Here is a 13127-nt window from a genome sequence, read left to right as displayed (position 1 = left end):
AAAGGTTTTAGACAATTTTAAGTTGTTTCTCAAGGTTCTATCTGTTTAATCATTGTCTCCATTCATAGGAAGGAGATCTGTGCAGTTACCAGTTTTTGGGTGTTTTCATGTATCCCCCTGTTCATAGGAAGGATACTGCTTTTGTGAGGAATGGAGCTTGTTTGGTTTGGGTGGTGGGCCAAACGTTCTAACATTAGCGTTTTGTTTCATGATTCTTGTTTGTATAAAACAAAAAAGAGGGAGTTGTGTGAAGAGCTGGGATAGAGTTTAGCTGCAGGCTGTGGAAGCCACCTGCAGAAGCACATGGCAGCACAGAGAAGCACATGGCAGCACAGAGAGGATTGTCTCCACCTGACCTTGGGGGGGATGAATTGATATGCAGATGACCCCTGTGGGAGAGGAGCCTGCCAGAAGCTAACAGATGGGTGAACAGCACGTGATCACCCCATAGAAGGACATTTAGAAAGCACATTGCTGACATGGCAACATGGAATAGGTCACACAGTGAGAATTACCCTGTAAGGAAATACTGTGCCTTGAAAAAGGGTATAAAATCATCTAGTTTCTTTGAATAAACGATTCAGATTCTCTGCCGGTCTGAGTCCGTGTCATGGTCACTCACAAATACACACTACAAGAAATGAGGATATAACCAACAGGCCTGTACTGTTTGAACACAGTCTGAAGAACCCTCAGCTTTATTAAAGGCATAACTTTTGTTTAGTGATAACTGTTAACAACTCCAGGAAGTACTTAATGTCCTAGGGTGATGTTATGATGCTTGTATCCCCAATCGTGTGTTCTGTTTATGTTGGATATTATATTCTGTGCCTTCAAGACTGGCTCTGAGAGCGAAGGCAGGGAGAAGAAGAAGCACGGAGTTTTGTTATCAGCCTCACTCACTCCTTCACAGTCTGCTGGAACACTGTGGTGTCTGGGCACAGACAGGGCAGAACACAGCGCTCCTTTTGCTCGTTAGTTAGTTTAGCTAGCTGAGACAGTCCAAGTTTTCCCTGGACTTTTGTTTTCCCTTTTCTTGGAACCATTCGAACCTGCTCCGGACTGGGATCTGGGGAAACACTGAGAGCTTGCACTTTGTGACCTGCCGGGGCCTACTCTGGGCAGCAGCCTTTCCCAGCACCGGAGGGACTGATAACAGAGCAACCATTCCCAGGAGAGACTTTCTGTATTTGTTATCTTTTCAGAGCAGCGAATGAGTTTTGTCATCTGGTATTGTTCATTTTGTGTGCTGGGGAGTGCTTTGCCTGTTAAATAAACAGGTTTTTTCCACTTCTCTCTGAGGAAATTCTTCCCAAACTGGTTGAGGGGAGGGGCCATGTGGGTTTGCTTTCTGGGGGGGCCCCTTTTGGAGGTTTTCTCCCAAATTTGCCTTAAACCAGGATACTTGAGCAACCTGGTCTAGTGGAAGGTGTCCCTGCCCTTTGCAGGGGGGTTGGAATTTGATGATCTTTAAGGTCCCTTCCTACTTAAACCATTTCATTATATGAAATACTGAAAATGGAAGTATGCATGTTGTCACCTTGGTGTGAATTAAACTAGAGAACTGCAGAAAAATGCAAATGATGCTTCTCAGGTATCCATTAGGAGCAAAATATTTACAATATCTGCCAGCAGCATATATTAGCCATAGAGGGAAAAAAAATTCTGAATTATACCACCTGGAGAAACAATAGCTAAGAATTGATGTGAAATTGCCAAGTTAAACTCATTAGGAATCCCATCATATAAAGGAAGAAGTTAGTTATTAATCGGGCAGGAAGCAAGACAGCTTCATATCAACTTTAGAGAATGCAGGAACTCCATGTATCACTTATTTTAGTTTTACTAGGACAAATACAAGAACAGGAATCCCATAGACTGCTGCACCCCAAAATCACTATCTGTGTATCAATTAGCTGTCTTTGTTGTATCTCATACTGTGTACTGCAGTATACCATGAAAGATCCAAAAGCTGTACATACACCAACAGTCCAATATATATTTCACAAGAAAACCACAAGGCAACACTCAGGAGGATACTCTACCATAAGAGCAAAGTCATGCTTTGAAGTTCTATGCTGAGCTGTCAGAAAGAGTACAGCACTCAGGACTCAGACTCACAGTAGTGGGAATGGAAAGTTCCCATTCTATGAAAGCAGGGGAGCTGCAGCTAGAACAGAGACTGGTTGCAAACAGCAGCATACTAAACAGACAAAGACTAGCTTGCTTTGAATCCAAACATAAGCAACTTGATACAGTAAAACTGTATAAGCATTTCTATAAATGTAGTGCTACCACTACTGTCCCCATCCTGTTTGTGTCACATCCTCCCATCAGGCTACCTCGACCTCAACAACTAGGACCATCAAGACCATTATCAAGCTAGCTATATGGCATTTGCTCCATGGTACTGCATATTGCAGCTAATTTAGGATAAAAGTGTTAAAGACTAACTGTTTTGAATATGTAATGATAATGGTTAGTGTATAATAACTAATGTATAATGATAATTAACAACCTGTAAGAGCTAATTATAAGCACAAGGTATACTGCTAACAAATGTCAGCCTAAAAGCTTTCATTGTTTAAAATTGACCTGATGTCAGTCTATATATGTATACATATTTAATTGTGAAACAACTTTTCTCCTGCAATTTAAACTTTTAAGACTTTATTAGACTCTAGTCACAATGCAATCTGGGTTCTTAGCATCTGGAGACATGGAGTAGCAAGTTCTGTTTAACTGGTCCTCTTAACTGGAGAACAGTAGATTTCAACTGAGTGGAAAGACATGGCAAACAGACTAAGTAGCTGAAGTATGCTAGAAGATTTGATCTAAACAACATTGATTACAATTCAGGAGGAACATGGCAAAAGAAGCAACTGAAGTTCATGTCTAAAGGAGGAACTGAGGTCACTTGGTCTGTTCAGCCAAGAGACTGAGAGGAGACCTCATTGCAGTCTACAACTTCCTTGTGAGGGGAGGAGGAGGGGCAGACACTGATCTCCTCTCTGGTGACCAGCGACAGGACCCGAGGGAATGGCATGAAGTTGTGTCAGGGGAGGTTGAGGTTGGATATTAGAAAAAGATTCTTCACCCAAAGGATGGTTGGGCACTGGAACAGGGTCCCCAGGCAAGTGGTCACAGCACCAAGTCTGAAAGAGTTCAAGAAGCTTTTGGAAAACACTCTCAGGCACATGGTGTGACTCTTGGGATGTCCTATAAAGGGCCAGAAATTGGACTTGATGATCCCGATGGGTCCCTTCCAACTCAGGATATTCTATGATTATATGATATGATTATATTCAAGTACTAAAGCTGAATATTTTAGCAATATTATATAATGCAAAAATATTTTGTTATTTAATACTTTCATAAATTACTGATTTTTTAACCTATACTGGTCATATTATGACAAAGAACTCCATAATGATTAACAGTCTCATTTAAACTCATCTTAATGTGTACTTTTCCACTTCTGACCTAATTTCTTCAATACATACTAAGAAATCTTCCAGTTTTTCACCCAGACAAATATTTGCATTTTGCTTGCCAAGGATATTAGTACTTCATACCGTATTTTGATAAATACAGGACAATATTCTGACATTTTCACTCTGAACATCAACCCAGCCACTGCTGGTTCAGATAACTCAGACTGTAATATTCATATACAAATTTGTACTGAGTATGTGAATGCTACAAATTATTGTCCAGGAGAATCCCACGTTGCAAACAATTTCTGCCTGTCTCACCAACAGCAGCCCCATCTCATCTCCTAGGCATCAAATCTTTCTCTCCCTCACTCTTCTATTGCTCTTTGGCATTTTCCACTCCAGAATACAATCACCTCAGGCCTTTCACATATGAATAAGCATTCTTGACCACATGTGCCTCTGCAATGTTTTTTTGGATGCACTGTCTACCATCGCCATTCAGATTTCTCTCCCATTTAACCAAGATTTTCTACCAATCTGGATGTAACTATTAAATTATTTAAAGCTCACACCAAAGCCTTGTGTTTTAAATACACCCCTATCTAGTTAGGGCTTGTATTCTATATCTTAATTTACTCAAGTCGTCTTTTTAGCAGCAATTAAGGCTGAGAAAGTACTTCATCAAGTTAGAGGAAATCAATTGTTTAATGAAGTGCTCTCATACTAAAACATAGCTTTCCAACCTCAGACAATTGGAAGCAATACTTCCACATGCAATTAGCAAGCATTACAAATTTATTGCTATGGTACTTCTGCTCAGGGCATGGATTTACAGCTTAGCTTTTTTAATAAAACCTTTCACCCAACTGCAGCACTAATTTAGTGTGTCCAAGTTAGACTAATAGAACAAAACTTGAATCTGTGCATATATCAACTTTTTAATAACACCCATAATTCCTTCTCATCCCTTGATCACAGCAGAACTTTCAACTTGAGTTCAAGCCTCCTCTCTGTTATAAACTAATTAAACACCTTTGAGGCTTTTAGCCAGATAATGTAAAACATAACACAGCATAATATATGGACTTTAAGTGCTTTCTTTCATAAGTTAATTCACATGGCTAGTTCTTGAGAGTTCATTATTTAATGCAATCCAGTGAGTATAGAATATTCATCCTTGTCAGAGACTGGAAAAAATTGATGTCTCGAGACATTTTGGGATGTACATGTGTGTGATGGAAGGGACAGGTCAGACCTTGCTTTGGCAAGGCAGTGAAATGCTCCACTCCACAGGCATAGAACCAGCATCCCAGTCCCACAGTGTCTGTCAATCAGGGTACACTGGGGCAGTGCTACACTCTGCCCTAACCCAGCTCCTGAGTGGCTGAATGACCAGAAGTCCCACCTGAGAGGAGGGTCCATGGAGGCCTTGGGATTTAAAAGGCTGACCATGATGTGACCATGTGCCTGACCCTGCCTCCTCTTGGAATCCACACTGGAACCCAGGAGTTGGTAGCTAGATGTGTGTTTTTCTATATCTTTTTTGTCTTTCTTTCTTCTCCTTCTAATTCTCTTTTCATGGTAACGTAAAAATAAACAGTTTGAAGGTTGCTAAGTTAAATGGGCTAAGTTAATGCTATGATAAGTGTTTTATGTTGAATTGGATGTTGTATTAAATCCTTTGCCAAACTTCCTTGATTTCTATATTTTACCTGTAAACTTTTGTGCAATTTTGACCTCTTGAGACTATCTGGTTGGTATTTCTTCTGTGCACCGACCCAAAGTAAAGGAACCTCAGTTTACCCCCTTACATTTAGATGTTCTGGTGTGTTACAATCCTTTAGTCCTCTATTACAGAGAAATCAGCTTCTCGGTCACAGTGGTTAATATAGTCCAACCAGACCCCACATTTTCCATTCAATTAAAGACTATTGTCACAGGAATCTGTGGATTTCCGAATGCAGCATTCACGTCTCCTAATTTTATGATTTATCATAAGGCTTATTTTAATTGCTGAAAGTACAGTAAGACTACACAATGAGAGCAGTTTTTCAAATTTATGCTTATACATCAATGAAACATGGACATTCTATACTACTAGTAGCATTAATTACACACAGAAAATCATTACATCTCCCATCAGACAAATGGGCATACCTGATCTGAGCACCTTAAAGAAGGCTTCAAGAGAATTCAGTCCCCTCCCTCTCCTACAAGGAAACATTACAGTCATCAACACCATTTCATACCACTCATACCCTGCTTTGTACTTAAGGAAAATTTCCTGCAATACGGAAGGTTAGGAGATAGGTAGTTACTATGTCTGACTGGATTAGCGAGATCAAGGAAAACTATACTTACAGTATAGTGAAAGACTGTCGACGAACATTCAAGATGAGGATCCCAATTACATCAGATCAATGCTACTGAACATTAAGTCAGTAAGAAATCCAACTTCTCTACCAAAGTCATCACAAAACATACAGTAACAAATAAGTTCCACTGATAACAAAGATAGCTTTTCATTATTACCTACACATTTTATCAACTACTGGTATTCTCCTATGCATTTAGATACATGTTAGTAAGCTTATATTAAGACATTACAAGCACATGAAAATAAAGATTAGCTATCTACTACAGGAAGACTAAACAATTATGATAATTCATTTTCTATTATAGAAAACAGGTTTTAAAAAAATTTAATTTGCTACCAAACTATCAAACCAGAAGCATTCATTCTGAAAAAGTAAATTTCTGTATCCTAGCGGCACATGACCTAATAGCATTCCTGAACCTTTAATACTTACATAGCAATTACTAACTGCAACTAGAAATAATTAACAGCAGTTTACCAGGTTTTAAATGTGCCATTTCAAACTACAAGCAATTAAACTATCAAATACCAGTCACCAAACATGATTCTGAATGAAAATGAAACAACTAAAATATCAGAATAATTTTGAGAAATAATTTTTATTCTTTCTCAATATACTCAAGAAGCTCCAGAACTGTGGGAAAGGGGGTGAGTCAACAATTCAACACCAAGTTACCAGATGAAACAAGTGCCAGATAGAAGAGAGGAAAAACACTATGTGCAAGAAGTTTGTGTTACACACTTCCTAGTCATAAGAAAAGGAGCTCACCAACTTCCCTTCCCAAAGCACAGTATACCAAAAGATTCCCAAAACAATATCAGCATTACTATATTCTCCACCACCAGAACTGGAATTCAAGCTGCTGAGATGTACTCTACAGCATATTTCCAGACATCTCTTGACCTACCTCCCTGCCACCACCTTTCTGTCTCTGCCTGGTTGGCATGTTATGCCTCTTACCAGTGAATAAAACACCTTTTTGAAAGTCCTGATCAGAGACTAGTACCTCTACAGACTGCCAGAAATACACTTAAATGAGCACTTCAAGATGCTGCTGCTGTGCACCATAAATTCCTGAAAAAAAAGAAATTTTGTGCAAGTTTAAAAGTTAAAGCAGCTTTAAAAAGAGCTTTGAAAGAAATCAGGAAATCTATTTTAATTTTCAGATGACTACAATACCTGTCAGACATCTAAATGTAAAAATCTGTATTTTCTTCACAATCTTTTTTCCCAAAATATATAAAGTTGATGCAATCAGTCCAGTTTTTTTTTCCAAATCCAACTGTGTTTTTTTAAAAAAACCACCTATTTTTAAGCTGAATATTAGTAAAGGGAACTTCTTATTTGTCATCCTCAACTCAGTTTGAAAGTTTGGTAGAATAAGAACATAAATACTAAGATTTAACACTGCTCTAGGAAGTTATGTGCTACACAAGTCCAGCTTTCCCCCCCCCCTCAGTCAAATACCTGGCTATTTAACAGTAACACAGAAAAGCATGCTTTTTGGCAAGCATTAGTCATAATTAATATATATAATGTCTCGGATTGAAAAGGAAGTGAGTTTTTTGGGAGTTTAGTGGTCAAACCAATAAGTGCTCAGATTTGAATATTGGCACCTGGTGTGGCCACTGAGGACATGGATATGCCTCTGAGAACACAGGGGGTTAAAAGCAGAGAACTCCCAGGGGGAAGCTCTCTTGGTTCTGGTCGGTGAAAGAGGTCAGACCTCCCCTGCCCAGCTGTGGGCTGGGTGGGGGAGGGGAAGCCATGCAGCCAGGTGAGGTAGGCTGGAGCCTTGGGGAGCAAAGGGAGGTAAATGTGCTAGCAGCACGGCCAGGCCACGAAGGAGAAGTGGGGGGATATGGTGAGAAGAGAAGGTGCCCATTCCCTGCAGGGCAGTCATGGGAGTTCTGGGCAGGCAGAGCCCGAGGTTTTAACCCTTTTCTTGGATGATGGAAACCTTACAAATGCTGGTCCTCCTGGATCTGAATGAGAAGAGAGATGGAGATGGAATGGCAGGAAATGGGCAAGTGTGATGGAAGTCCGTGCAAGTGAAAGATGTCAGAAGAGTTGAGAAGAATTCGAGGTGGGAGGAGATGATGGAGTGGCCATGCCTGGACTTTTCTTGTATAGCCATGGACAGAACCATTTTTCCTGTGACATGGAGACTGCATTTAGGGAGAGGAAATGGCTTGGAGCCAAGAGAGTGCAGTGATGTGATGTGAAGGAGTGTGTGAACAGAGATGACAGGTGAGGAGGGTGGTTAGTGCCCTCGATCTTCAGTGAAGATGATCTCTGTTCTCGAGACCCCTCGGCCCCAGGGGGTGAATTTGAGGGGGACAGGTGTCCCGAAAGTGAGACTGTGCTTTTTTGGAACTGGGCAAAGCATCCTTAAAAGGGGAACCCTAGAAGCAGCTCTGGTCCATGTGCAGTGGTGAGAGCACTGGACATGGAAGGAAGATGTCACAATGGCAAATGTTCTCCAGACGGTGCCACGTGTGACATGGAAACACAAGAGGTTTCAACTGTTTCCAGGGGAAGCCTATGGTACAAGAGGGACTCCTCTCTTCTTGATGAACTGAGAATTGATTATCTGAAGGGTGGTGATGGACTGAAAGTTGGTGATCTGAGGGGTGGTAACTGAATTGAGAATCCAAGGTTTTGTCCTACTGTGATGTATTGGAAATTTGGTGGGGGGGAGGAGAAATGTTTTTGGAAGGTTTTCATTCTGAGTTCCATGTGTTTCTTTTATATATTGTAAGTTAATAAAGGTTTTTTTCCCCTTTATTCCTAAGCTGGAGCCTGCTTTGCTCTATTTCTGATCACATCTCACAGTAGACACCAGGGAGAATATATTTTCACAGAGGCACTGGCATTGCACCAGTGTCAAACCATGACCCTCTGAAAGCTACAAAAATATTTTTCTTCTTTATCTTCTAAGGCAAGTTCATCTTTATAAGATTTCACTTATATGTAGGCTCTTTATTCTTACTAGCATAATGCCGGATCTTTTAACATTAGACAGAAAGACCACCCCACTTTAGAGAAGGAAATACATAGCACAACATTTTCTTTTACAATTTTTGTACAGTTATGTTCAGAAAGTATAGTCAAAGAAATACTACCCTCTCTTTCTAATGCGAAGTGTAAAGACTGTGATGGATGCTGCCGCCTTTGCAAAGTTGGTCCAGGGTCTTAGGCGGACCCTTGGGAAAACTTCACCTCCTCCAGAAGCAAACTCTATCTCTACCCACAGAAACCTCCAAGATAACAGATATGAAAAGCTGCGTATTGCAATCTCAGATAAAACCAGCTTGTTTTCTTATTAGTAACCTCTTTCCCTGGCTCCACAGTGTTGCACTAATATAACTGACCTTAATATTAAACAACCTACAAGAATTTATTTGCCATACCCATGTTTACTATCACCAGACATTAGCCTACAAATATATAACACCCAAAAACATGTTAATTCTGAAATAGCACTTACTGTAATCACAGCCTTGCTCAAACAGATAGAGCCTCTACAGCCATACTCCGTTTCATCTTCAGACTTGTAGTAACTGAGTGTGTTGCTTTTCAGAACTACCCATCGATCCTGCCACCCATGAATGTAATTGGTCCACTGTAAAAAAAAAATTCAAATATCAGCTAATAAAAAAAACAACAATTAAAAATATTTTGGCTGATATTTCTCAGGCTTCAGGAAAGACACTTTCACATCGAAGTTCCTTATTTATATTCACCATAAAACTGTACGCAGGATATACAATAGGAAAAAAGCCCAACACACTGGAGTTCTGAAAGTTTTAGAGATCAGTAGGACACACTTCTGTGAGGCCCCAGAAAACTTGCTCAACCAGACTGTTAAAAGGGCTTAAAGTTTTTCATGTACTCTGAACTAGATGCAAGGGAGAAATACCAACAAGATATTCTCAAGAGCTCAAAACAACAAGAGAAACTTTACTGGCAACTTCAGAAAATCACAGATCTTTGGCAAAAGTTTAAAGCAGCATTCAACATAAAACATTCCACAAAACATAAACTTAGCAAACTCCAAACCTGTCTGATTTTAAGTTACTCAAAACTCTGAGAAGAAGAAATTAAAATAAAACAGAGGAGATATAGGAAAGAACAAATATAACTACCAATCCTAGTTCCAGCAGTGTTCAGCTGATAGAAATTCCAAGAGGAGGTAGGGTCAATAAGTGCTTGCCTCATGTTCTGGGTTAAATATCCTTTGGTTTTCCTGGGTCCTTCTGGTCATCTGGGGCTAGACTGGGGCTCCAGGGGTGGGGTGTGGGGCATTGCTTCCAGCATGCCAGTGATTGGCAGCCACTGCAGGGCTAATACAGGCCCGGGGGAGTGGGTTGTAGAGGGCAGTGCATTGCCTCACAAAAGGCAAGGCCCAACCTGCCCCTTTCCCCACACATGCACCCGAAATGTTTAGAGCCAGCAATCCTTCCAGTCTCACAACTTGTAATAAGATTCTCTTACCAAATTATTCCATTTCGTCCAAAGCTTTGCTCTTTACCAAAGGGCAGAACTGAAACAGTAGTGCATACACAGAGAACTGTAGCCTACTTTTATTGATTTAAAAAGTAATTATACACAATAAATTAATAAAAGTAATTATTTCTTTAGTAGAAAGCTTGGTATGCTACCATTTGATTTTATTTGGCTTGTCTGAAGTATCACTGAGGCGTCAACTAGTAAATGTCCCTCAAGCATATTCAATGCAACAGGTTTCACCATATTCGGCTATTCATATTCCATTCCATGTTCTCACAGAAAAGGCAGCATCAGCTACACTCAGCACAATCATCCAGAAACATTTGCATGTATGTAAGCTACAGAATGTCAGAAAAAGCCATGGCTTCACCTGCTACACCAGTAAAATACAGCACTAGGACTTATTAGATTATAAGATTTTACAGATGAGAGCCAAGGGCCTTCTTTCCTCCTAGCTGTTCCTCCAATCTCTAGGCTTAGAAACATTTTCAAGACTGAAGGAGTTCGCAGAGTCCCTCACAAAAGAGTACTTGTCGCAGTGAGGGAGGCTCGGTGACAGCTCAATATGAGAATCAGCAAGCTTCGTTTATTGATTAGAGCATCAGACATTTAAGCACAACACATAATAAGCTCATGCATATTCTCTAAGCTAAGCAATCTATTGGTTATTCTTACTTCCTCATTCTTTACAACTTACATCTCTTCTCATGCTCTGCTCTCGGCTACAGCATCTTTGTTATCATAATACAGTTATACTCAAGGCCACAGCGTCTTCACAGGTGTGGGGCCGCAGATTAGCTGGGTCTGGTACTTTTCTACTTCTCAGCTATCCAGAGCATGTCCACGTGACCTTTGTCACGTAACCAGTCTCCAACAAGTACTAGCCCCATCACAGCTCCTCTCAGCATCCAGGACCTACTTATAATTCCAGTACTCTAGGATACGGGCCTTCTACACAGGTCTGTGTCTGGGCTTATTGCATAGGAAAGAAATTCAAAACATAGTGCTTTAATTCTAAAGATATTTCAACATTATTCTGAAAGTATTGTCTGTTTTAAAAAAAAATCTGCTTTCAAACTTAGTAATTCAATATTCACTTTTAAAACACTCCTTAAGTTTCCCAGTATCATCCAACACATTTTTGCAAGTCATTTAACTTTCAGTGATATAAGAGCAAAAAGTGATGCTTATTTTTAAAAGGGGGAAATAAACTTCAATGTAATTTTTCTTCCACTCCTCCCCACCTCCTGTATCTCCCGCTGAAGGGATGTTTTATCGCCCTGTTTTGATAGTTGGACCAAAGATTGTGCCATTCATGCTGGGGCCTGCTTCTAGGAAGTGACCACGAGCAGCGCCGGCCTTCAGGAGGCTCCCGGGCAGGGATGTGTGATGTCGCGGCTCCAGACCACACCCAGGACTGATGTCAGCTTCGGCCAGAAGCCTAAGGAGTGGGGGAGACACCTCCCCGCGTGTACCTGGCTGCACCCTCGCGGGCCTCTTTCCGGAAGCTTAGGCCAGACAGCCAGCAGGCTCGATATGGGGGCAGCAGGGACACCCAGCCGCCAACCCCTCCCCCAGCCGCGGCTGAAGCCGCACACGCGACTCTTCCTCAAGAAACTGCTCCCTCATGCCGCCTCTCGAAGGTTGCGAGGGGTGGGGGAAGGACGGACAGGCACTAAACAGATGCGAGTATAAGGACGTGAGCCTCCTCCCCTGGTCCAGAGGGGATGAGGTGGTGCCTCCGGCTGAAGGAGGGGGCGCGGGGGGTTTGTGCTGGACGCCGGAGCGGCTGCCTAGCAGGCTCCGCGCCATCAGGTGGCGGCTGCATCGGCCATGACGGCGCCTCCCACGCCCCCATCAGGCCCCGGCGCCGGGGGACGCAAGAGCCTTAGCCTGATCCTCCAGAATAGCGAGGTGGGGAGGAAACAGGCAGCCGGGGCTGACAGCCCTCAGCCAGCTGCAGAATTAGGGTAAGGGCCAAGGTGTAGGAGGGGGACTGTAGTGCGACGCGGAAAAGGGAAGCGAGAGGCCGTCAGGCACAGGCTGCGGGGAGGAGGAAACGCAGCTTACCTTGCTGAGTACCCCACAGAGCTCAACAGGCAGCCCGAGCTCTGTCTCGGGGTCGTCTTCGGAACCAGAGGAATTCCAACTCTGATTGTCCGACATAGCCGAGCAGGGAAGAACCGAGCGATCCCCCCCCACAGCAGCCTCAGCTTCCTCCTACTGAAGGAACGGGAGCAGCGGGCTCTTCTTGAGTAGTACCACCAGCCGGCCGGCACCGAGGCACGCAAGCCTGGATTTCCCTCTCACTATTGCTCCACAGCCCCCACCCGCGGCTAAAACCACAACACAGAGGCGGCGAGGAGGCAAGTACGTGTCTGCCTGCCACGCATTCCACTTAAAGCGTAGCAACCACCACCATCTTACACAAGGCAAGTGCACTATGCCACTATTTATTAGCTCCGCCCCTCGCCTTCCCGCCCAGTTCCCCTAGCCGAGCCGCGCGGTGGCTGCCGGGAGTTGTAGTACTCTTTCAGCAGTAAGGCTGGCTGCAATTGGCTCTTGGAGATGCAGTCCGCTACAGCGGTTCTCTCCCGTCGCCGGTGACCGCCATCTTGACTTCGTCGTTTCTGTGAATCTAGCGGTGGGTTTCGCCTTCGTAACTCGATGAGGTGGGGAGCTCTGTTTTCTCTGCCGCCGGACGAAGGCAGTGGTGCTGCTTAGGGCGATGTTTGCTTGCCTTTTTTTTTGTTTTCTTTTTTTTTTTTTTTTGGGGGGGGGGTGAGGGAGAAAGACCCTT

General features: G+C 42.6%; 1 protein-coding gene across 1 annotated transcript in view; it reads right to left on the bottom strand.

Moving 5' to 3' along the window:
* LOC103824645 (ceramide transfer protein) overlaps nucleotides 1–12786 on the bottom strand; it is a 163106-nt gene extending 150320 nt beyond the window's left edge. The window contains 2 exon segments of the mRNA XM_009099941.4: nucleotides 9306–9440; nucleotides 12398–12786. Of these exon segments, the coding sequence (XP_009098189.2) occupies nucleotides 9306–9440; nucleotides 12398–12493 (231 nt within the window). The 5' untranslated portion in view covers nucleotides 12494–12786.
* Nucleotides 12787–13127: the final 341 nt, after the last annotated feature.

This window comes from Serinus canaria, chromosome W (assembly GCF_022539315.1).
Source record: "Serinus canaria isolate serCan28SL12 chromosome W, serCan2020, whole genome shotgun sequence".
NCBI lineage: Eukaryota > Metazoa > Chordata > Aves > Passeriformes > Fringillidae > Serinus > Serinus canaria.
Note: the sequence above shows the minus strand (reverse complement) of the source record. Positions and strands in the feature narration are given on the sequence as shown.